Below are 24,437 nucleotides of genomic sequence, written 5' to 3' on the forward strand. Positions count from 1 at the left end.
CACTTATGTCTTCAGGGATGGACAGTCAGGGAAGCTGACAGTGGATGACTATGGAGCAAAAACAGGCAGGGCACCTGGAAAGATGAGACAACTCAATATCAATGGACCCTTATATGTTGGTAGGTGGTGTTCACAACTCATTATCCCATACAGTGCTGTAATGTAGATCAAACAATAATGTCTGCATTTTTATGTTCACTCCCTAAAGGTGGCATGAAAGAGATAGCTCTTCACACAAACAGACAGTACATTGGAGGCTTGGTGGGCTGCGTGTCCCACTTCACACTCTCCACTGATTATCACTTAGCACTGGTGGAGGATGCTGCTGACGGCAAGAACATCAACACCTGCTCCAACTAGAAAATGGCTTCAATACATGAAGGTCCCTGTACAGCAACATTTTCAACTGGAGCGAACACCTCAACCAGCTGATTTGTCATCTTGAAAATGACTAAAACAGTGACATTTTGGTCTACCAATTCAGGACTACTGACATGCTATAAACTCGAAGTGGGAAAAGACTAACAACATTGTTACTTTCAGTCACAAGAAGATTAAAGTGGCTCTTGTGTGCAAAAGTTTTCAAACCAACTCAAACCTGCCAAGTTGTACATTTTATTTTAACATTAACAACTTGTTGATGAATTGCTTTTAAAAACAGTTTTGACATCTGACAACAGCAAAAACGACCACGGGGTATTACAAAGCACAAGTACTCTGTGAAAGGAGAAAAAAAGCTTAGCATTATAGGTATTGAGGGTCTTTGAAGGACAATTCTTTTCATGGGATGATCCAATTGTATCTTTATTTTTTTCTACTGTAAATCCTTATTTGATTGCTGGAAGAACCAAGAGGCATCACATGTGTGAGCAGCTAGCAGAGATAAACTTCTTTGTAGAAGATTTTGGTTTTGGCCCTAGAATATTTCTGTTGTTTTTGTTGTTGTGGCATTCTTGTTCGTGACGTGTTATCTACTTTCTAATTTGTTAAAAGTCTGACTGATGGCAGTTTTTGTAAAGGTTGCTAGTTTTGAAGGGTGAAAATGTCAGCTGTTCACAATATTTGTCTTTATATGCTCTTCTTTTAGTTTACATGCTCCTTTATTTGAAAATCTCAGATACTAGTCACATTGAAGTCTGAAGTTGACATGGTGAAGCAGTCAAAACCCTGGAGAATTTTTTCATGACAGTGTCTATCATCTGAAACCACAGCCCTTTGAACTTCAGCCTTCAAGTTGAACGTATGTTTTCACACCAGAGTAAATAGAGAATTTCTCGTATTTTAAGCATTTGCAGTGAAGCAGTGCAAGATTGTCAATTTAGTGCTTTCCCAAGCCTAAGCTTGACTTCTTAAAGGGGAAAATGACACCAATGTCTTAATAAGATGGATTTCTCACGAGAGCCACACCCTGGTTTCAAAGTCTGAGCGCAGAACAAATCTAGTTATAATTGGTCAGTTATTACACAACTTTACAACTTGAATTTATTTGAAGGGGAACAAAAGAAAGTCAGTGGTCGTCTGGCATTTTCAACAAGTGTGTCAAGTCCGAAAGATTTTCAAATGAGGTGCATCCAATGAAACACACCATGTGACTGTGTAATGTGAATGAGCATGAGCAATGTGATCCACCACTGCGTAACCATCCATTGTACAAAATGTAGCACATATTGAGTGTTGAAACATGTTTGTTAAATAGCAGTGAACCATAGACTGTTAGGAAAGGTTGGTATAGCATCTGTAATGTCAGCATATGTGTCTGAAGATCCATTTAAAGGTTTACTATTGCTGCCAACTTTGTCAGCTAGTGGAACCAGATAATCCAAATTTGTGCTGGAACTGACCTGGGTGGAGCTGTGATGGGACGAGCAAGCAGGAATCATCACAGCTGAGTGTGCTCATCCCAAACATTCTACTACTCAAGCCTTAATACCTCCCATAATAATCCCCTCAAAATGAAAATGAGTAATTTACAGTCCTAAAGAAGTGTATATAGGTGTCAACATTTGTTATTTGATGAAAAGTTGATTGTAGACGTGTTTGAAGGTATATCTTTCCATTCCATTTTTGCAGTCACAATTAAACAGAAATACATTATGTGAGTTAAATAACATTAGATTTTCAAAACTCTGTTACCATTTTCTTTTTTAACATTAACATGAAATGTTTGCTGTATTTGTAAATGGTACGCTGTGACAGCTGTCTGTCAAAAACTGGACGCTGCAATAAATGCTAACCAAATAGCCTGCTAATTAAATAGCATTTTGTCATGGTTTGTCATGAGTGGTAGTGCTCTTACATTTATTTCATTTTTTATTTATATTCATTATAGCAAAATTCTCTCAAAGACACAACATTTACTTAAAACAGCATCGCAACAAAAAAGCTCCTATCACCTGCTGCCCTAAGAGAGGGTTGTTTAATTCATAACAAAGGAGATTGTAGTTTTAAAAAACACCAGTCACTATGGTGTCACTATCTTAAACAGCTATACAAAACAAAAGAAAATCTTATGACATAGAGGTAAAATTGGCCAGCAACGGCCATAAAACAAGGGAATGATTATTGACAAATCACTGGTTGCAGCAACCAGAAACCTAAGAAATTGGAAGATGTGAATAAAGTACTGGTTGACCCTGTTTAGACTGGTAAAAAATAAGATTTTTGCAGAGAACAAGATAAAAAAAATGACAACCTGAGACTGTGATTCACAGAAGCAATCTTTCCCCTAACCTAATTCAAGTACTTTAAGTTGCCTGCACTTAACCATGGTGATAGATCAGAAAACACTCACGGTGTTGGTTTGAGGAATTGTTGGAAACATACAACAACGACAACCTGTAAAAAACCCACACAGCAGTTCTAGATCTGAGAAAATGATTTTTTTGTGCCATTTTGTACAGAACATTTTTAAATGGTGATACACAAACCCACAGGAACACAATGTTCAGGAGAGGAATGGTCTGCACATAACAAAAACACATTGATTTTCTTTATTTTGTCTTGTCTTAAATTGTATTTTTAACCACCGTCATTATGGACCTTTCTGGAGGTCCTTTCAATCACAACCAAGGTTACAAGATGATTTGACATGACATTTCAGAACATTCTGGATGTTTTGAGACATCCAGGTGGCTACAACATTTGTTGTACTTTGAAAATAGGGCAGTTTGATGCACTTGCTGCAATACAACCATCTATACAACATGATGTAGTTCAGTTCAGAGTCCATATTGTAATGTCTATCTTCTGATCACTGTAGAGTTATGATTTTGACATAGAGAAGGACATTGTCTTCACACAGCACCATCATATGAATATAACCATGTCACTGATTGGGGTTTTCCTTGTGATGTCAGCTGCTAATTGCTAAGAAATAACCTACATGGTCTTGGTACCTCTTACCACCTCATTTGCACATTGCTGGAGATCAGACGGCACATTAAAGGACTGAGTGTCGCTCAGTGGAATTTTATATTGGATTTAAATCGACTCTCGTGCTGCTGTTGTTCTGTCCTGTCACCTAAACACATGCAGGAACTCGTGTACACATACACACAAACACATAGCACTCCAGGATAAAAATTTTCCTGAGCGTTCACACTCAAATGAACTGAGAGCGGTGGTGACTGATGAATCCATCTGTTTCATTTAGATGAAACCATTTAGTTATATTGAGGTCATGCACATTTAATCACAGTTTAAGGTCAAAGGTAACCTCTGAAAGATTCACTCTAAACCTGCCACATTCAATTTACTTGTGATAACGATCCCGTATGATAGCTAATGGGATGTGATTTGGTTTTATCTAATCATTTTGTAAGTTCCCTTTGTATTAATACTGTTAACAGAACAGTTACCTAACCTGTACTCTAACCCTAATCCATTTTATCACTATGAACATTAATTTCGAGTCGACTTGAATACCATAACAAATCATATTAAATACACCAGGAGCACCATAATCTCATCATGCTCTACTTACAACTAATAGTCCATTTAAAGGGGTTGACCCACTCCAATCACAGAAAAACACATTTTTCACTTACATCCAGTGTATTACTTTTTGTCAAATTTATGTCCAGTTTATACTTTACTGTATGTCCAGGTTTTCAGCAATAAACACCAATCCTTTAAATACACACACTGAGTCTTTAAGGGGAAAGAGCTTTTGGAGCAAACTTACAATAAATCATTGCGTCATCACTGCAAACAGCCTGATTAAAAACAGACTTTTGAAACCATATTAAGACAATTGCATACTGGTGAAGTGTGCAATGCAAGACTTAACATTTGAGATGCGACAGATTCCACATTCATTGCATTCTGTTTGAAAACATAGCTATGCAATGGCTTTGAAAGACGTGCTAAATTGTATTGGGAGAACTGGGCTGCAACAGAAAATGGAAACACATTTTGCATTTAGTAGACAAACTAAACTAGGATGGAAATGGACTTGCACCTTGAACTGGCTCCACGTTTCTTTGTACCCAGTTTTTCGGAAGACTCCGAGAGCCTCGAGGAGATGGAATAACAAGAAAAGTCACGTGACTTTTGTTCTTGTGTACAATTCTGTCTTTGCTCGCATACGCTATTAAGAAACAAGGTGATGTTCTATTGGATCTCTACTCCCCATATTCACTACCCTAACAGAACATACTGTATTTAATGGAGGATGAGAGGAGAATATTTAGTCCTGCCAAATAGGGATTTAGTTTAATGGTTTCCACTGATCGGGTCTGCCTTCTGTGTAGTACTTTTTCAAGTATTGCTGTGACGTCATCCTCATGTTGCCTGTAAAGATATGGAGTGCAAAATGAGTGTATGGGAAATAAATAAGTTAGCGCGTGGCCTTCAATGATTCAGTAATCAGCTGGAACAAAACATCAGAATAGAATATCAGACTCTGCAGCAACAGTCTGACGTATGAGCCATAATGCTTCTTAGAAAAATCTTTTTTCTTATTATATCCCTTACTAAATGATAAAAGAGTACAGTCCATTATCTCAGGGTAAAATCTCAAATGTAAATTTAAACAGGTGAAAGCCAGAGAAAACATGTCATGGTGTCTGACTCTGTTCATGTTAAAAGCACAGTCTGCTTCTTCCTCTTAGTGTCAGGATCACACCAGTCCTGCATTACCTGACCTATCTCCACAGCGCTGTGCAGAAGGTTCACATCAGTTGTTTTTTATATGTAAAATAAATAATACATACATCGCTAAAGTCTGTTCTGTGATATTAATCATAAGTGAAGTGAGATTTCGTTCTTTTGTATGTCTTTATTCTTGTTTTGTTATTCAACAAATCCTTTTCGAAAAACAAAAGATTAGAACGTTTTAAGGACACTCAGAAATACTCTTACAAATGAGAGACTAATCCTTTAAGCACAAATATTACACATGTGCATGAACTCAGAAAAAGGGATTTTTTTTAAAGTTCTGAATTGGAGACTCTGGAGATGTTTTTATTGCTTCATGAGATCTTCTCAGGTCACTTAGTATTGCCTCCTGCCTGTTTCTGCTGCCGGCAGTGTTCGCTGGTAGTGAAGACAACGTTGAGCCGCTTGAAATAGGCCAATAATCCTCTTCTCCTTGTCATAGTAGCTTCTCCTCATAGTGTAGAAAAAAATCACTTCTGTTCTTTGTTGCCATTGTTAGCACTGCCAGTGACTGAAAACAGTCTTGTTTTGTGTGTGGAATGAAGGCACAGCACTGCCTGAATTCAAACATGCTCAAATGCACAACATTGCCACCAAGCAGAAGTAACCACTTCCTAATATGAGGTTTCAGCAGACTGAGTCAAACAAATCAAATAGTTTTCTTCAAAAGTTAGTGTGTTTTGTAAAAGGTTTGCTCTTTGTGTTTCCCCTGTAAAGCTAAACTGCCAAGTCAAAATGTTGTCCAATGGCATATGGTCAAATGTAGATATGTCATGAATGATCCCTGAAAAAAAACATACTTTAGTAATACTGTGACTAATAATAATAATAATGATAAATTGCTTTATCATGTGATTTTAAAAGCATTTTCTAATGTCCCTCACATAGACTAATGGACAGAGCATGTGTGACGTCACCCATTGGTTTGTGGAGATCTGCTATGAGTCGTCAAGTTTGCCATTACGATTTTACACGAGAGGGAGGAATGAGGGAGGAGCTGCTTACACTCTACGTAACGTTACACACTTTCACTGGCAATCACATCATAGCCACGCTCTAAAACACCCCTTGCTTTATATATATATATATATATATATATATATATATATATATATATATATATATATATATATATACATATATATATATATATATATATAAAATTAACATCATTCTGTATTGCAGAAGACTTAAAACTAGCGATTGAGACCATAAACTCATTATGAAAATGTTTACTGAGGTAATATATGAAGTGAGAAGTGGGTCACTTTCTCATAGACCTCCGACCTCCTTTTGCAACCGCACGTGTTGCCCCCTGCTGGAATTCAGATAGAATGCAGGTTTAAGGCACTTCCGCATTTGCAGCACTTCGCCGAAATGGATGCTTTGTCCATTAATATTGTACAGTCTATGGTCCCTCAGCCACAATCCTTTTTAAGCATGAGATAGACGGACTAAAATATTTTATTATCGCTGAAGGAAAATTGTTTCTTTGTTTCAAAAAAATCATGAGAGCATTCATGTGAAAAGCACATTTGATGTGATTGCTGGAGAAAATTGAAATGTTGCGGCTGTGCAACTCAGCAACAGTCCATCTCTTGGCTCAGTTCTGTGTGTTTCACATTGTATTCCTCTATTTTTACCTGCTCTGCAGCAACTTTTCATCAGCCTGATGAAGCTGTTGCCTGGTTTCATTAAGCTTGAGATGCGGTTTTCACAATTGGTTTTGTTAGTGGCTATTCCACTGGTGTCTGTGAGGACATGTTGCCTCTTCATTCTGGGGTGCTTCCAGGCTTCACCAGCACCATACACTCTTCTCGTCAACTCCGGGACGTTTCAGCCAGGCAAGGCCACTGCAGGTGAGATTTTCATGGTTACTTTTATAAGAATAAAAACAGAAAATATTACAAATTATTAATAAACCAGTAGACAGATAGCTGTCACTATATACAGTATTTTTGAGCCATTATATTATTGTTAAAGCTGATATGATAACAATGTATAAAATTGCAAAGTGATGTTGATTTATTGTCCACCTTGGACCTTTTCTGTGTGTATGCATCTGTTTATGAAAATTGCTTACTTTTAACACTATTACTGGTCTGCAAATGGTATTTCTCATTATATGTATGCCTACATTTAGAATTTAGGATTTAGTTTAAAGGGCATATTTTATAAAGCAAGTAAAATGTTAAAATACCAGTTACTTACCCTAACTCCCTCCTCCAGACACAAGGCTCCTTCAAGTGAGTCTGAAGGACCTAAACTCTTAAACCAACCAACCAACCAACCAACAAACAAACCGAAACTTTCACAGATCACTGCTAAATCCAATCTTGAAGAAAATATATTGTTTTACCTTCTTAAAGGGGTGATAGAATGCAAAACCGATTTTACTTTGTCATAGTTGAAAAAATGACAGTTTGGTGGGTAAATAGGACATACATAGAACCTCAAAATTCCATTGCCACCTCTTTCCTATTCAAATCTAAAAATTTGAAACTGCCTCTGAAAACAGGTGAATCTCAACAAAGCTAAAAGTTGACGTCAACTCCTCAACTCCTACCTTTGTCACGCCCCAAAATTTACATAGGCTACACCACTGACCTGAGATCAGGCGTCTTCTGAATCTAGGTCGCGCAGATCTCAGAAATGTTATACGTTGTTTGTCTGCTTTTGCATCACTAAATTCACTTCTGAGACTTTTTTATGCGAGAAATCAACTATGTAAAGCTCAAATATGGGCCGTTCTACGAAAATGTATGGCTAATTGCAAATTTGGTAAGACAGTTTCGGACTTGAGGAGCTCCACAATCTGCCGTGACAGGCGGCGGCTGCCGACCGGGTTTGATACCCGCTGAGCTGGAGCTCTGTCAGGAGCTCACACACAAGCTGCACTGTGTACTTTAGAAAGAAGAAGTTTTTAAAGGATATTGAAAATGAACTGTGGTCGTAAATGCAGTGTTCCAGGCTGTACAACGGAATAGCCCACTGGCCCAAAGAAAAGTGTTTAGAACGAGTATATCGGACGAGAGAGAGTTGTGGATCTAAACGCAGCGCCGCAGAGGACAGGCTTGCAGGGGTTCACTCTCCGTTACCCGCGCTTACTAGCTACAAGGTGAGTGGTGATTCTTTTGTGGTGTTTTTTATGTCCAAAGGGTAATGTTACAACAACACTAGTTGTAATGAAAGTGTCGAAACTTTGCATTTGGTCTCGGCTGTTTTAGCCACCTCGGTTCGCGCACAGGTATGTCTGGGCATGTAACAGTGTGTCTGCGTGTGTGCGCAGCTCTCTGTCTGTGTGTGTGTGTGTGTGTGTCTGTGTGTGTGTGTGTGTGTGTAATATGAGACCTGCTATATCGTCTCCAAAGAATGTGTATGTGGTTCCTCAACGAGTCAGCGCACAGCTCATCTAAATATTCATGAACATACCACATTTGGAAGAAAAGCTCTTGTTCCAAATAGAGCCATTACACAGGGATGCAGAAGGGCGAAAAGAAATAGCACCTGGGACATTTTCAGCCCAACCAATGTTATATACCCTATTAGGAGACCTTAAAGAACAGTGTGAAATACCCTATATAATCATTCTATCACCCCTTTAAGTCAGAATGATTTTATTGTGTGAATATGAAGTGGATACAACCCAAATCTACAAGCCCTGTCTACTTCATGTAAAGCAAAATACTTGTTCAACTGTTTTTACAATCACAAAAACATAACGCTACTAAGTACCTCTGCTCTCTAACTCTGTCTAACTCAGTGGTTTTTGGGGGCCACAGTAGTCCACTGCTCTGACCAGAAGTAGGTACAACTGATCAAAAATATATTCAAAGATGTTTTTACTGTTGATGATTTGTACTTATCTTCTGCTTCTCATTGAAACCAGGAGGTCTTGGTCTGGCTACAGGTGCAAATGCAGTAATAACGACCAATTTGACACAGTGTTCTAACATTCAGCAAATTTTGTTGCTCACGTTTCAATTTGGGTTCTAATCTGCGACTTGATATTACCAACTTCTTCTCCGAGGACTACCGACGTTAAACTTCATAACTGCCCTCCGGGGGGTTGTAAGCAGTATTTATAAATACAGGATAACTGATAAAGCCAGACTTGACCTAGTCTAATCTGTGCATCCTGGCTTGGTGCGTTTCACGAAGGCCAAGCCAGGCTTGGATAGATGCGCGTTCACGGCTTTCCTTAACAGACCGCTAGGTCGATCACAGATTTACTGATGCTAAAATGGAGAATACTCATTGTTCATACTTTATACAGAGTGAGCAGCAGCTTCTTCTGGAAGTATGATAACGTGAAACACATTATTTGTAATATAAGAAAAGAAAAAAAGAAACATGAAAGCGTGGCAGACGATCGCAAACCAACTGAATGCGTAGTAGCCTAAAAATATACATTAACGGACTACTGCTCTAAAATTGAAACCGTCATAATCATAACATTCAAGGATTAGGCTACTAATCATTTGCACAAATTAACAGTTGTACTCTTTGCCCTCAAAAGTAAGCAGAAGATAATGTTACTCAGGAAATTTACCATGAAGATCAATTTTCTACAATGTTAGAATATGATGCATAAATATCTCTTTCACTCTGTTTCTCCCTCAGGCAGTTGGTCAAGGCCACACCCCCACCCTCCACCTTGCCCCCGCTCTCTCCTCCTCAATAGCATTTAAAGCTACAGACACAGAAATGGCACATGGCTGTAATTCTGCACCAAGGCTGAATTTCGGGAAAGATACTTCAGATACAGTATTAGGGGACCACTAAGGCCTATATAAAAGCATCCATAAAGCAGCATGTCATAGGACCTTTAAAAGCAGTAGTTCGTAAATGTATATTTTTAGATATATCATTCAATTGGTCCACTATTATCTGCCACGCTTTTTTTCACTTTTTTTTTTTTTTTTTTTACAGAGGCCGAGTTTCTTTCTTTACATATTATATGCTTTGCTCCCTATATATTTATCTGTGATTATCATGGTCATTTCTCATAATGATTAAAAAAATCCATTAAATGAATTGTATTCCTTTAATTTCAGAGAGAGAAGGAAAGACGGCAAGAGAGAAGGCAACGAGAGAAAGTGAGTCCTACTGTGGTTGTTTGTTATTGACTGAAATTGATTCCGCTTAGTGAAGAGCATTTTATGACCTTATGACAGGCTTTTACCACATTGTTTGATCTATGACTTAGATTCCCAGTATGGGGGTGAACAAAAACCCAGGCAGATACTAAAGAGGCTTATGGCATGCATTACATTTGAGATCTATATCATACCCGTTATGTCATGTTTGACTCCAATTTCTCTGCTCCAGCTGTTAGGAGGTGCAGCAGCAGCAGTCTACTTTTACTAAAAGCTTATTTTGTGTATTTATCTGCTGCATGTCTTAAAAACAGCTATGCAGTAATTCCAATTTGGTAATAATTTAGGGCATGGGCCAAGTACCATGTGATCAGTTGTTGGGGCTTATGAAATCTTTAAAAAAGATTAAATCAAATTTGTGAGATAGATAAAATCATGCTCTTCTCTCATGAACTACTGCACATACTTGAGTAAATCTGGCACATGCATCCAATCACACCTGACAATCATACTGCTCTGTACAGTATATAACTTATTTGCCTCTATGTAGTGAAGTATTGATCTTCAACAGACTCATGTGCCAGAGGATGCAGCCCTGGTCACAGGGCCAGCACCACTCGATAATAATTAGTATCTTTTCCACTGTGAGCCAAAAGCCATCTTTAACAGGGGATTCAAACATAGGACTTAAGCACCAGCGCTGGCTGGTTCAATAGTAATTGACTCATTGACATATGAAATGCTGACCTCTTTTGTCCAGGTCACGCTTCACGTTTTTTTTGCATCGAGACAAGGTCATTCATCCAGATGGTGTGGAGTGAAACAGAGGGAAAGCTACAGGTAGCTGGCACTCTGAAGATGAGAGATATGGTCTTATAACCTGTTTAGCTATATTTGAGTAAAGGAAAACATTTCAGTAAACTTTCACCCCCATCAATAAAAAACAGACTGTACTCACTCAGAAAGCAACATAGGTCGATTGTGCAAGCAGCTCCATAATTACGTTTCTTGTTTGACGGAAGCCTCCTGTGGCTGTAGTTATTATGGAGAAAGCAAATGAAAAACCGAGCTGACAAAGAATAAGAGCAAAAAATTCCGCATAAGGATGAAGGTTGGGGTAGTGGATTGGTCAAACAAACACAGGACTTTGTACTCAGGACCAGGGTTCGTGTCTATAAGTCAACTGCCACCTTTTGAAATTAACCAACTTTTATGAACCTTAGTCTGTGACGCAATGACTTCTGTGACGTCACGTTAGGTCCTCATTTTAATACTTTTGTATAATGGAATATGTTTTACTTAACAATTTTTTTGCCAATCCCTGATATTTTACTTACACAAACTAAGTATTGTTGTTGCCTAATATTAATTAGTTGAATTTCAGTATTTTCCCTACACATTTTAAACTGCGCCCATTACGTTAAAAAGAACAGTCACATGATAACAATTTACACCACAGTCACGTGTTACAATCACATGTTTAAAACGGCCACCATGCGGCAGTAAATGGAACAGTCACATATGTCATTTTGGGAATCATTAAGAATCCACCTTTTCTGTCATACAGGTATGAGGATGTGTTGCTAAAAACATACTACATTGTATTCCAGCAAAAATAATATAAAACAAAGCTTTTTTGCGGGCGGTTTTGAGGGTGAAAAGATATTTTTTTTAATGTAGGATGCTTTCCATTCTGAAAACCATTAAGTAAATTTAGTACACAATTATTACAAGTAGAGGTTAGACTGCAGTACTGTCAAGCAGAAAAAGAATGATTGTGCTGAAAGATGTTTCTGAGTTGTTGACAGTCAGTTCTGAGAAGTCTTCTGGAAACAGGCCTCCTATTTCTACAGGAAAAAAAAATATTAAAGCTACATTTAGCTCTTTTTTTTCTTTTCTCCTAGATTATTTACTAAATGACCTGAGAGGCTCCTGAAATACAGATTATTCTAAATAAGGCCTTTTCTATTTTTTTAAAGATTATTTTTTGGGGCATTTTTCAGCCTTTATTTCGATAGGACAGCAGAAGACATGTAATGGGAGAGAGAGGGTGGAATGACATGCAGCAAAGGGCCGCAGGTTGGAGTCGAACCCAGGCCAACTACGTCGAGCAGTAAACCTTTACATATGGTGCCCGCTCTACACACTGAGCAATCCGGGCGCCTTATAACATTTCTACTTGAACGATTAAACCTTTCTAAATACCTTCTCTATATAATGCACGTCATTAAAATTATAACATGCATATCAAAACATACAACTGAGTACATACTGTACTCAGTTGTATGTTTTGATTATTTTATGTAAAGCAACATGAATTCTGGTGTGTACAAATATACTTTTCAAGTAAAATTTTCATCTTGTGCAGTAGAGATGACTTGCCTCTTTCATCTTTGTCTGTATTACAGTAACATGACAAGTGGCCTTGCAGTCACAGTCAGTGTAAGGAAAATCAACATCATATTTCATCTTATTTATGAAATCTATTTTCAGCTTTATTATTTCACATTATGACAATACAGAATTTAGTCTGTTTATCAAAAGCATTTGTTTGCAGATAGGTTCTCAAATGGGGAAAAATACAACAAAAATCCTGCTCCTAATGTAGCACTAGATGCATTTTTCCCTGCTGTGCTGCCATAATATGAACACAACAACTGTGATTAGGTCATCAAGAACATCAGAACCCTACAACAGTAATCCCTGAAAACATCTGTCCCTGCATGCTGTGTGATATAGTGCACAAATACACACATGCATACAGACATGCATGCACACATGCATGCACGCACGCACGCACGCACACACACACACACACACACACACACACACACACACACACACACACACACACACACACACACACACACACACACACACATATAGATGCAGAGTATCATGTAAGTTCTTATTCCAGTCAGATCTTACACTGATCCACATGCATGCACAGTGTGCAGATTAAAGCTATCCCTTGCTGTAGGGGCTTAGTTGACATCTCTATCTAAGCTCTGTATTCTTCACCTCATCTCCTTTACAACATGTCCAGCACCATAAAAAAGCAACGACCAGCAGATGAGACATACTTACTTTGGATGTCCTGTCGGCAGTCATAAGACTATTATTTGAGCAGTGCTTCATTGTGCCCCCATTTGCTCTTCTAAAATAGATCCCGATGACATTAGTACCACTACAGTAATTATACAATTCTTCTTGTAGACAATATGCACACAGATTCACATTGTCAGATTCAGTATTAGGTAATGTCAATTCAACTTATTTACATTAAGTTGATGGTTTCACAGATCTCAGTTCTGAAAATGTTAATTATTTTGCATTGAAATTATAGGCTGTGTATACATGTTATATAGTCCTCACAGTTTAACTATTTTCCAATGTTGGTGTATATATTTTAAATTGGGACACTGCATGGTCATCATATTACAGAATTATATTATTATATTGACATATTTCTGTAAAGCATTTGAATATGTTGAGTACTCATTTAAAACAGCTCCACTACAGTGTTTTGGCTATTTAAAACTTTCTTAAAGCCGGCCTCTGCACATCTATAACCTTTTTCTATTGCTTAAGGTGAGGTATGAGATGTTGAAAAGTGTATGTGTTCAGTATCTTTTTTTTAAAATTTTGTTTATGGTGCAACACAAGTGACAAGGAAATGAGCAAATAAAACACAAGACAAGCAGATGGAGTAGAATACCCGAAACAAAAGCAAGCAACCACCAACAACAACAACAATTTTTGCTTGTTTTATTTATTTATTTTTTATATGTTTGCCTTACATTTCCGAGCTGTGGTGAATCAACTGTATATGTTGGGAGTGGGAAGACCAATTAGTTTGAAACAATGAGTGACCTTAAAATCAGTCCTTCCAGAAAAAGAGTTTTTTTGTGATTGTTGCGGGCAAAAATCCTTGATTATGCGCCACGTTTTCTTAAAAAATGCAATGGAATATACGGGATATTTATGCAATTTTATGCAATGAAATTGTGGGAACTTGCAAAAATTGCGGGATTTTGCAAAAACTGCGGTTTCATCATGGCTTCATCGCGGGGTTTACACATAGACTGTATAAGTTTACAGCTTTTCGAAGATGTTCACGTCGCGTAATTACGTCACTTCATAACGTTCCCATGGCAACAGGGGAAAATGGCTGCTCTTGTGTGAAGTAAACACAACATTTTTCAACTTTCTGCTAAGATATATGTGACTTTTTTGCAACGAAAATGCGGGGATTATGAAATCATGCAAGCCCTGCATATTTTGCGCGGAAATCGGCAATTTATGCGGCGAAAGTGCGACGTATTTGAAAAAATGCGGCCCCCGCATTTAAATATGACTTTGGCTGATTATGCATTGAATTATGCGATCGCATAATCGCGTTTTTCTGGAGGGACTGTAAAATGTCTGTGCGTGTTGGTGACTGTAAACACAGTGCAACATGCAAGAGTTTTCAAAGACTGGTCAGCTTATGTAATTGACTTCTGTAATGAGTTCCAGAGTGGCAGGAATCCATACACATGAAATGCATCATTGGGTGCCTGGCTAAAATGTTAATACTGGTTAGTGAACACTATGTTTGTTATGTAAGGATCTGGTAGTTAGAGAGTTAGAGCTCAGGGCTGAGCCATATTACATGAAGGGAGGGTTGAGGGTTAGAGAGAGAGAGAGAGAGAGAGAGAGAGAGAGAGAGAGAGAAGGAGAGAGGGAGAGAGTATGACAAGGGGAGGGCTGAGAGAGCAACACAGAGCAACATGGGACAGTGAGAGAGAGACACATAGAGAGAGATGAGAGGTTAGGAGTTGGCAAGATAATCAGAGACAGGCCACGGGTTCAGAGCTTGTGCGCAGCTGGTTGAGACGGGTGAAGAAGCTTCAGGCTAACACTGAATGGATGGACAGTGACAATGTGCAACGAGTGGGGAATTTAATATACTGGATGTATATTATCAACTCAATAACCCAAGTATCAAACAGAAAACTGCAGACCAGAGGAGAATAACAGAATGGATGTTCCTTCAACATTTGGTGCATTTGGAGATAACCTATGACTTAATGGCTGTGGACGTCTTCTATCATCTAACACTACTGGAAAAAGAAGTAAAAGAGGAACTAAATAATGTAACATTAGCAACTTGGTACAGCATATGGACTTGACATTTTACAAAGTGGAGATCACCTGCTCCTTCGTGTTTAGTACATAGTACTGAATGAGTGGTTTATGATGGGAATAACAAGGGCTTTCCTCATCATCCATCAATCTAGAACTCACTGTAGCACGATCTAGAGAAGATATTGTACATCTCCCTTGCATCTCTTGTACAAATGATACTACTATGGAGACCCGACACAAGCAAAGCAAAGTTTACAATCTGGTAAACCCACTGCATCCTACCATGTTGGCAGCCCTGATGAGGTGTTTGATTCATGTGGTCCACTGAAATCATGGAGCTGGAGAACAGACACACCCAGAGCAGCTTCTTCAGCAAGGTGGATGTGCCTGACCATGCTCACTACATCATCGCCTTATTCGTCTTTGTCATCGGGACGCTGGGCATCACTGGCAACGTGCTGGTTATGTTCGCCTTCTATAGGTGGGTTTGTGTGCGTAATCAGTGGATTTTGACTGAGCATACAAAAGTCATCCGACTGTATTTGCCCATACTCTTTTTAATGTGGGCCTTTTTTTAATCAGACCCCTGAGGGGATGTTATAATCACTCAGAGATCTTACTGTCTCACAGACAGAGAGAGCTTTTTGTTGGCTTTCATGTGTAGAAATGCATTTATATTTCTGATTGAAGGTTTTTGCTGTCTTTTAGTCACTGCAGAGTGAGGTTAAGCTTTTGCCATGTTTTTTTAGTCTACAGAGGATCAAAGGGGTTTCCAAAAAGCTGGCGATCACAAGTAAAATAATCTTTGCCTCTTAGTGTCCTGGCCGAAATATCATCTGTTTCATGGCATGGAAGTAGAATGAGGTGTTCATCGCTGCAATAAATGTGTCCTGCATCCTTGAGAAATTATGTGAAGTACTATCACTACCAGGTTTTATGTTATATATTAAGAACCTTCCACAGCCTTTTTCATGCAAATGTGCTTCTGCATAGCAAGTGCAAAGTGAGTTGAGCATAAGTGATATAAGATGACAACTGAGGCTTTTAAATGTGCTATTACCCAAATGTAATTATTTGTATGCAGTGTAAAAATCTGCATTTACATATAACTGGATTTTTTTAACCGTCATAAATCAATTTTACAATGCATTTCCCATCCAAAGTGAAATTAACACACTTCATTTAGAGTCAAATGTGTGTAATTTTGCAAGATGAGTGACTCTTAAATTGTAAAATTTCTTTGAGAGGTCAAAAAGGAAGAATGTGTTTTATTTGTTGTGCAGTTTTGACTACCATTTACTAACATTGTGCTACTGATGTTAACTAAAATTGGGTCAGAGATAGAAAGTGTGTGTGTGTGTGTGTGTGTGTATGTGTGTGTGTGTGTGTGTGTGTGTGTGTGTGTGTTCTGGGGATTGTCAGGAGCTTTTATAATCCATCTGTCCATTACTGTAGATAGATGAGATGGGTTCTTCACTGTGGTGTGCTGATCATTTGTGTTTACTGAATCAGAAATGAGCATGATGTTATGGGTTCCAAGAAAATCGTTCACACAGAAAAACACATGTACACACACACCTCACATACAAAACCAGATTGTTTGGTCTTCAATCAGAGAGCAGCTACTTTTAATTCAGTAGACACAGAAAAAGAGTTTAATCAATAAAGGGTTGTGGAGGCAGACAGCAGGTCAATATAATGCTCAATCAAGCTTCCATGAATGCAGGTTCACGCAGAGTTGACCAGTTCAGCAAAGATCTACAAGTATAACTTAAAACGTGACTCTTTTCCTTCCCTTAAAACAAAAGCATGACTGACAGACATTTGTTACAACACACAACCAAGGGAGAAGCTAACTGATGCCTGAGCAGTTTCTTTATCTCTTTAACATCTTGATCAAAATATCTTTAACAAAAACAAACAAGCCTCATAACATGCTTATTTTCTCTTTTTTTACATTATGTAATTATTTATTAGCTGTACACCTAGTCACACAGTGGCGCAGAGTAACAATTATTACACCAGTATATAACATGCAAACAGATTCCTCATCTACCCGTCATTAATTAAAACTAAATATATTATCACTAAATATTGTTCTTAATGTAGCACAAATGTCTTTTTATTTTTATTTCCCTGCTGTGCTGCCATAAAAGTAAACACAAATAACTAAACTTTGTCTGAAAAAAACCAACCCAAACAAAAGCTCAGATGTTGACTAATCAAAGCAAATGAAGGGCTAAAACGTGTACATTTTTCACACTGAAATTAAACTTCCCTTCCTTTCCTTCCTGTGTGTGTGTGTGTGTGTGTGTGTGTGTGTGTGTGTGTGTGTGTGTGTGTGTGTGTGTATGTGTGTGTGTGTAGTAACAAGAAACTTCGTAACCTGCCTAACTACTTTATCATGAACCTGGCGGTCGCTGACTTCCTACTGGCTTTCACACAGTCCCCTGTCTTCTTCATCAACTGTCTCTACAAGGAATGGGTGTTTGGAGAGATGGGTAATGCTCATATTTTTCAATCATACTGAAGTGATTATATCATGTCAAAAACACATTAGATGAAATAGTATTCTACTCTTGTTGTTGAGTCAAGTCTGTGCGTGTTCCTTCTCTGCAGGCTGTAAGATGTATGCGTTCTGTGGCGCCTTTTTTGGTATCACCTCCATGATAAACCTACTGGCCATCTCTATCGACCGCTACCTTGTTATCACCAAGCCTCTGCAGGCCATGCACTGGGGCTCTAAACGAAGAACCACCCTGGCCATCCTTATTGTCTGGCTTTACTCTTTCGCTTGGAGTCTGGCTCCTCTTGTTGGCTGGAGTGAGTTTCTTCTACCTGGATGTCTTTTCTCATCATCCTACTTCACCTTCTTCAGAAGTGAAGCTCATTAATACTGTACAGTATACACAACAGAAACAGGCAAATGACCTGTGCTGTAGAAAAAAACTGATGTAGGGATGAATGTAACTGATTTCCATTCACATCCCCCTGCAGTTACACAATTCTCCTGTTTTCTTACTGTAATCTACTGCTCCACAGACATTACATCCAAACAAGAACAAAAGCAAAACCGTTGATGTTTTACCTGATCTCTTACTTTCTGTGGGTAAAAAAAACTTCTTCTTTCACCCTTTTAGGCTCTTATATCCCAGATGGCCTGATGACATCTTGTACATTGGATTATATGACATACACATTGGCCAATAGGTGCTACACGATGATGCTGTGCTGTTTTGTTTTCTTTATTCCACTGGGAATCATCTTTTACTGCTATCTCTTCATGTTTCTGGCTATACGGAAGACTGGCAGGTACTGTAACTCTTATATCAGAGAGTATGTGTGTGTTAAGTAATTTGTGCCTGTGTGGGTGGAGATACATGGAAATATATATAAGTTTGGAGAGTTTGAATTCAAAAATACCAGTGTTAAATAATCCAGAAATCAATTTTGTATAATTAGCTTTCTTCTTTTTTTGCTGTGTTTCTCAACACTCTGTTTGAAAAGGATCTACTTTCTACTGCTTACCTACTGCTAACTATTGTGTTACTTACTGTTTGTTTAATGTGTTTGGTAATTTCTTTTTGGTACAGTAGGTGGCTGTGTCTAATAAAACTGTGCTATAGTACATCTCAGCAAATGCAGATTTTCTAGATGTTCTAATCGAGAAAGGCATGTGTACAATTTACTGTATGTACAATATGCCCATATCCTTACAATCGTCAACTACTGTCACAAGAAGTGAATATTACTATGAGGTTTTGTTTAGCTTAATTGGCCAGTATCCCATACATTTACCTGATATTTGTTTCAGGGTCTAGCTCTGTCTTTAACTGCCCCCTCCGTCCTGCTCCACCTACAGGGAGGTAGAGCGTCTGGGGACTCAGGTGAGGAAATCCACCCTGATCCAGCATAAGTCCATGAAGAGTGAGTGGAAGATGGCAAAGATCGCATTTGTCGTCATTGTGGTTTATGTCCTCTCCTGGTCACCATACGCCTGTGTCACAATGATTTCTTTTGCCGGGTAAGACTTCTTTCATAGATAAGAATGTTTATTTTTTAGTTTTAGTGTGCCTGCACATTTTTAGATAATAATTAATAATATATTTTTTTCATTTTTAATCTGTTATAGCATCTTTGCTGTAATCAGTATTCTCTAAAGACTCTATAACCAGTTATTTTTTAATACATATAATGACCTATTATTGTTGAAATAATGGTGTGTACAATGTAACCAGTGTTTGATTCACAACTAACATGATGTAGCTTACAGTAATCAGTTTCTGCAGTGCTACATAATGCAGTATTTGCAGGTTTAAAGGGACATCATCTTAAATTTTATATTGACTGAATTTTTTTTCACTTTTCTTAAATCTTTAAGTGTGAATTACTGTATGTTTAAAGAAACATGAACATTGGGCATTGGTTTCTTCTATCATAGATAAAATGCAGAAATGATTTGACACTAAGCACCATACTGTTTGAAAGAATTGAGTTAGAGCTGACTGATTTTCATGTTTTACTGCAAGCAAATAAGAATCCAAAAATAATGTTAAAGCGAACGGTGTGACCAGCAGCAGCCAACACGACTGCAATGTTCATCTTGCAATGTATAGGGCAAATGCGCATTGTCAATTTCGTCCACTAAAAGTGCAATTTTTGCCACTGACAGGCTCAGATTGTTGTGTCTGACATTATGGAAAGGATCCCTACAGAGATAGACCTTTTTAAAAAGAGTAAAATCTCTTTGTTTAACCAGAAATAGCTTTGAAATCGCAATCACTAAACCCACCAGACTCCGTTTAAATAAACAATACTTTTAGCGTGTGTAGAGCCAAAATATGTTCTCATGTAAATCGGTAAACTATGGGTTTATTTCAACCAAAACTAGAGTTGTGATTGTTGGAAAATTGGAAAGATAAACCAAAACGGCTTTCATAGTTTTATTTTGTGTCTGTCGATTTTGAATGAAGTGTATTTTACGATGATAAAATTACTGTTTATTAACATGGGGTCTGGTGGGTTTAGCTATTTCACAGATGTTTTTATGTTTTAAAAAAAATTATCTTACTCTCTGACAGAGAGTCGACCTCCTTATAAATCCTTTCCATAATGTTGTCAGACACTTTTGTGAATGTAAATTGAAGGTGCGCAAATACCCAATAACTTAGGCTTGTAGCTTGTTTTGGCTGACTGACTTAGAGTATGGATGGCTTGCTGGCAATTTGGATTAGAATCTCCCCAAAATGGCACTGAATGTGTCATTATATAATGTTGTGTCAGAAATAGGTTAAGTACCCCAGGACGACAGACGGTGAAGTTGCTTGTATGTCCTTGTATGTCCTTATCTAACCTATCTCAACATTCACTAAACCCATATCTCTCCTGGGAATCACAGAAGGCTGATGTGTACTTATGTAACTTTAAAATAACATATTTTCCCTGGTCTTTCACAGGGCTTACGCCAATATAAAGAACCAATATAAAGCCACACACACACACACACACACACACACACACACACACACACACACACACACACACACACACACACACACACACACACACACACACACAGGATCAGATGGACTGAGCCACCCCTCTGTGGCAGCTTGCACATTTTAGCTGCTGTAATCCCTGATCCATTATGACCTTTTATTATGTTACAAAATATAGAAAGATAAAGGGAACTTTGAGTTGTGGTGGGTCTGTCATGTAGGAAACAAACAACAAGATGAGGATGTTTTTTTCAAACTGCTGTTGTTCTGTCTCTTTCAGTCATGCCAATATCCTGTCACCATACACCAAGGTTGTCCCTGCAATCATTGCAAAAGCCTCCGCCATCTACAATCCTATCATCTATGCTATCATACACAACAAATACAGGTAAATGAGAAATCAGTGTCGCTGTATTTTTGTTTTTCAAATCCTATTAGATCTTGTATTGGAAGTTATAGTTCGTCATATCCCCCTTTGTTAGGATAACTCTGGCGGAGAAGTTTCCCTGCCTGTGGTTTTTGTCTCCCACTCCTCGAAAGGAATGCATCTCCTCTATCAGTGATTCCTCTTTCAGGGACTCAGTCATTAGCAGACAATCCACAGCATCAAGAACTCACTTTATTACAGCTTCACCTGACATGGTAATCTTTTTTTATTTTGTTGTTCTAAGATTGCTTGTATTGTCATCATTGATCTAAGCAAATTTGAATTATGTTGTCTTAAAGGCATACTATGTAACTTTTCCCTCTTTGGTCCCCCTACAGGTTGTCTCATTGGAACTACAGCTTGCGCGGCTGTAGTTTCAATGAGACAACCTGTAGGGGGACCGAAGAGGGAAAGGTTACACAGTATGCCTTTAAGTCTCTTTTAGTCTAAATTTTTTGGGGGGACTTTTACAGTCTCTTACTGTAACAACAATCTGTAAAGAAACATGCATACATGTTATCTATCTTGCTTAAATTACAGTAATAAATACCTAATTTTTTTATTAAAACATTTTGTAACATTCATTCTCATGTATTTATTTATTTCAAATGTTGCTGTTGGTCAAGTTAGAATTTGTACAATGTGTGCACAACATTGTTCCTCCAGAAATGTGCTTGAGATAGGCAGCCTCATATATTGCAAAGAACGAGTGCATAAGCAAAATATGTTTTAAAGAAATAGATTTTAAATAAAGAAAAGAGTGGACATTTTGTGAGCGTCTTCCTACAGCTCTTTTACTGTTTGTGACGTAATCGGTATTTAAAAAAAATAATAATTTTGTATTCTATTAAAATCTAAATACAATCTAAGATATAGTACCGAATCTTTACTTGATTTTTACTATTTATGAGATACTTTTTGCTACAATTAAAACCTTGTTACACAGGAAAATAATTGTAGTATTTTATTTGATCTATGTCCAGCACCACAGTAAGACTTACTGTAAAAGTGAACCTCCCAGAGCTTGACTAACATCATCTTATACATGTGAAAAAATGTGAAGTTCATCATCCAGCTTTCGGTTCTTGACACATTTTGAGTTTTACTCTCAGAGGAACTTCATGTTCAAGTTAAATTGCATGCCATCTGAGGTGAGTTAATCTTGAATGATTTCCTTTTTAGTTTAGTCCAGTTGAGCTCACCTCAGTTCTGTTCTGTCCTGCAGGTATTAAAGGATGTAGAAATGGAGCCTTTGGGAAGGAAATCAGGCAAATCCTCCAGAAGAATACCATCTAACAGACAGTCTTCCAGAGGCAGGTCCTATAAGGAACAGTTAGAGCGGAAGACATCCAAGACACACGCAGCAGAGAGGGTGAGAAAACACAACATAAAAAAGGGTGAATTCAGCTTAAATATGTTTTGTGTTAATGAGGAATCTTTTTTTTTTTTTTTGACATGCCAGCACCCATCTACCATGAGTAAATCATTGAGCAACTTTGACCATGAACTGGTTTCCAGCTCTCTCACCGTCGCCTCTCTCCCCTTACTGGTTCTTACCAGGAGGCACAGCCAGAGTCTGACTAATGAGATTTCAGATGCACAGGAGAAGAAAGACAGCATCATGGATTATCACAAGAGCGACCCGCTTGATTCCCTTAATTTTGGAAAAATCCCATCCACTGATCCCAGGTCGCCTCAGGGTGTCCCACGCATAATCGTCATTAGTCCTACATCTGAAAGCAGCCTCATCAACCATGACAGTGTCTGCTTAGAAGACAGTATTGAGGCAATGGAGAACAATGTTTTTGTCAGCCTGAACTTCTCAACCGAAGTCTTTGAGGCAGTGGAGCTAATCTCTTGACCAGCTGGCCTTGGCTGGACAATAATTACCATTGTACTCTTTTTCACTGATATTATTTATTATAACCACAGACCACATCATATTCTTCTCTACCGGCCCAGGCTTGTTTTGGCTGTGGACAAAATGAATCAAAATTGTTTCTGTTTGTTGACGCATCCTGTAAAGTTACACCACTCTATTGCTTAGATAACTGGAATTGGATTGCAGAAGAAAAGTTGGTATGAAAAATGAAACAATATGACCTGGGTCTGGTATGCACTGTGCAGTGTTTGCCAGACTTGGCAGGGACAGGTGCACCCCAAGGGCATGAGTTACATATTTTTGTTAGATCCCTCATAAATGACAAGTGCAATAACATATTTTCATAAGTTTGGGGCCCAAGCTTAACATTGTGCATCCTTAGTTTAACTATTCAAGCTAAAATCCATGAAACTGTGATGAAGTTTTGAGATGTTTAACTCCTAGTTCATCTAGGCACACTTCATAGATTATCTGCTGGAGACTGAAGAGAGGACATCTGCATCTTAAATTAGACCAGTTTAGTTAAGAACAATGGTAATATAGCCACCTTAATGTGAAAAGGAGAAAGCATGAACAAAAAAAGCAAGACTGTTCATTTTGAGTCCTAATATCACAACTCTAAGGAAGGAAAGCAAAGCAATGACATTAGGTTGTGAGGATGTTTTTATAGTATATACAATTTATATATAGTCAATTCTTGTCTTGTGGTAGTAGTTCCTTCAGCCAGTGTGGACCACTACAACTTTTACTTGGCAGGGAGACAGTGGTATAATATATGTGATGCTGTTAAAGGTCCAGTGTGTAGAAATTTCTCCCATATAGCGTTGAGATCATACTGTATATTGCAATCAACTCTCTCGCACCACGCAGTTCAAAGTATGTATTACAGCTACGGTAGCCTTCACACTTCAAAAAGCCGGTCTCTTGCTCTTTTCAATATCCTTTTTCTTTTTCTGGGTGAAAAAGAAGACTCCTATTCCTGAAATTTGGATTTTGAATATGTGTGGTCCTCCATGTTTCCTTCTTCAAACTTGCCGGGGCCGGGAAGCAACGATACCCATTAGCAGCATTAGCAGCACCTGTCAGTTTATCATGTGACAGCGAAAACACGAAAGGCGGAGCAGTATGTCCTGTTTGTCCCTTACCAGCTAACGTATTTCAAGATGGCGTATGAATATGGAGCATCTGTCGGTACACGATCCGTTCTGCCTGCACGATCCGTTCTGCACATGCGCAAAATGTTC

General features: G+C 38.2%; 2 protein-coding genes and 1 long non-coding RNA gene across 5 annotated transcripts in view; 2 read left to right on the forward strand and 1 right to left on the reverse strand.

The window, feature by feature from the left end:
- LOC116056546 (pikachurin) overlaps positions 1-593 on the forward strand; it is a 29,861-nt gene extending 29,268 nt beyond the window's left edge. For all 3 annotated transcript variants that reach the window (XM_035992464.1, XM_035992466.1, XM_031308680.2), the window contains 2 exons: positions 16-119; positions 209-593. In XM_035992464.1, coding sequence (XP_035848357.1) covers positions 16-119; positions 209-360 — 256 coding nt within the window. In that variant the 3' untranslated portion in view covers positions 361-593. The remainder of the gene's footprint in view (positions 1-15; positions 120-208) is intronic.
- Positions 1-24,437, reverse strand: part of LOC116056551 — a 112,683-nt gene that overhangs the window by 66,068 nt on the left and 22,178 nt on the right. The window lies entirely within an intron of this gene.
- Positions 14,999-23,571, forward strand: opn4xb (opsin 4xb). Its single transcript, XM_031308691.2, has 9 exons — positions 14,999-15,867; positions 17,754-17,887; positions 18,006-18,209; positions 18,527-18,698; positions 19,249-19,410; positions 21,165-21,272; positions 21,367-21,526; positions 22,537-22,683; positions 22,774-23,571. The coding sequence occupies exons 1-9, from the start codon at positions 15,701-15,703 to the stop codon at positions 23,170-23,172; spliced, it is 1,653 nt and encodes a 550-aa protein (XP_031164551.1). The 5' UTR covers positions 14,999-15,700; the 3' UTR covers positions 23,173-23,571.

The sequence above is a fragment of the Sander lucioperca genome, chromosome 2 (genome assembly GCF_008315115.2).
Source record: "Sander lucioperca isolate FBNREF2018 chromosome 2, SLUC_FBN_1.2, whole genome shotgun sequence".
Taxonomy (NCBI): domain Eukaryota; kingdom Metazoa; phylum Chordata; class Actinopteri; order Perciformes; family Percidae; genus Sander; species Sander lucioperca.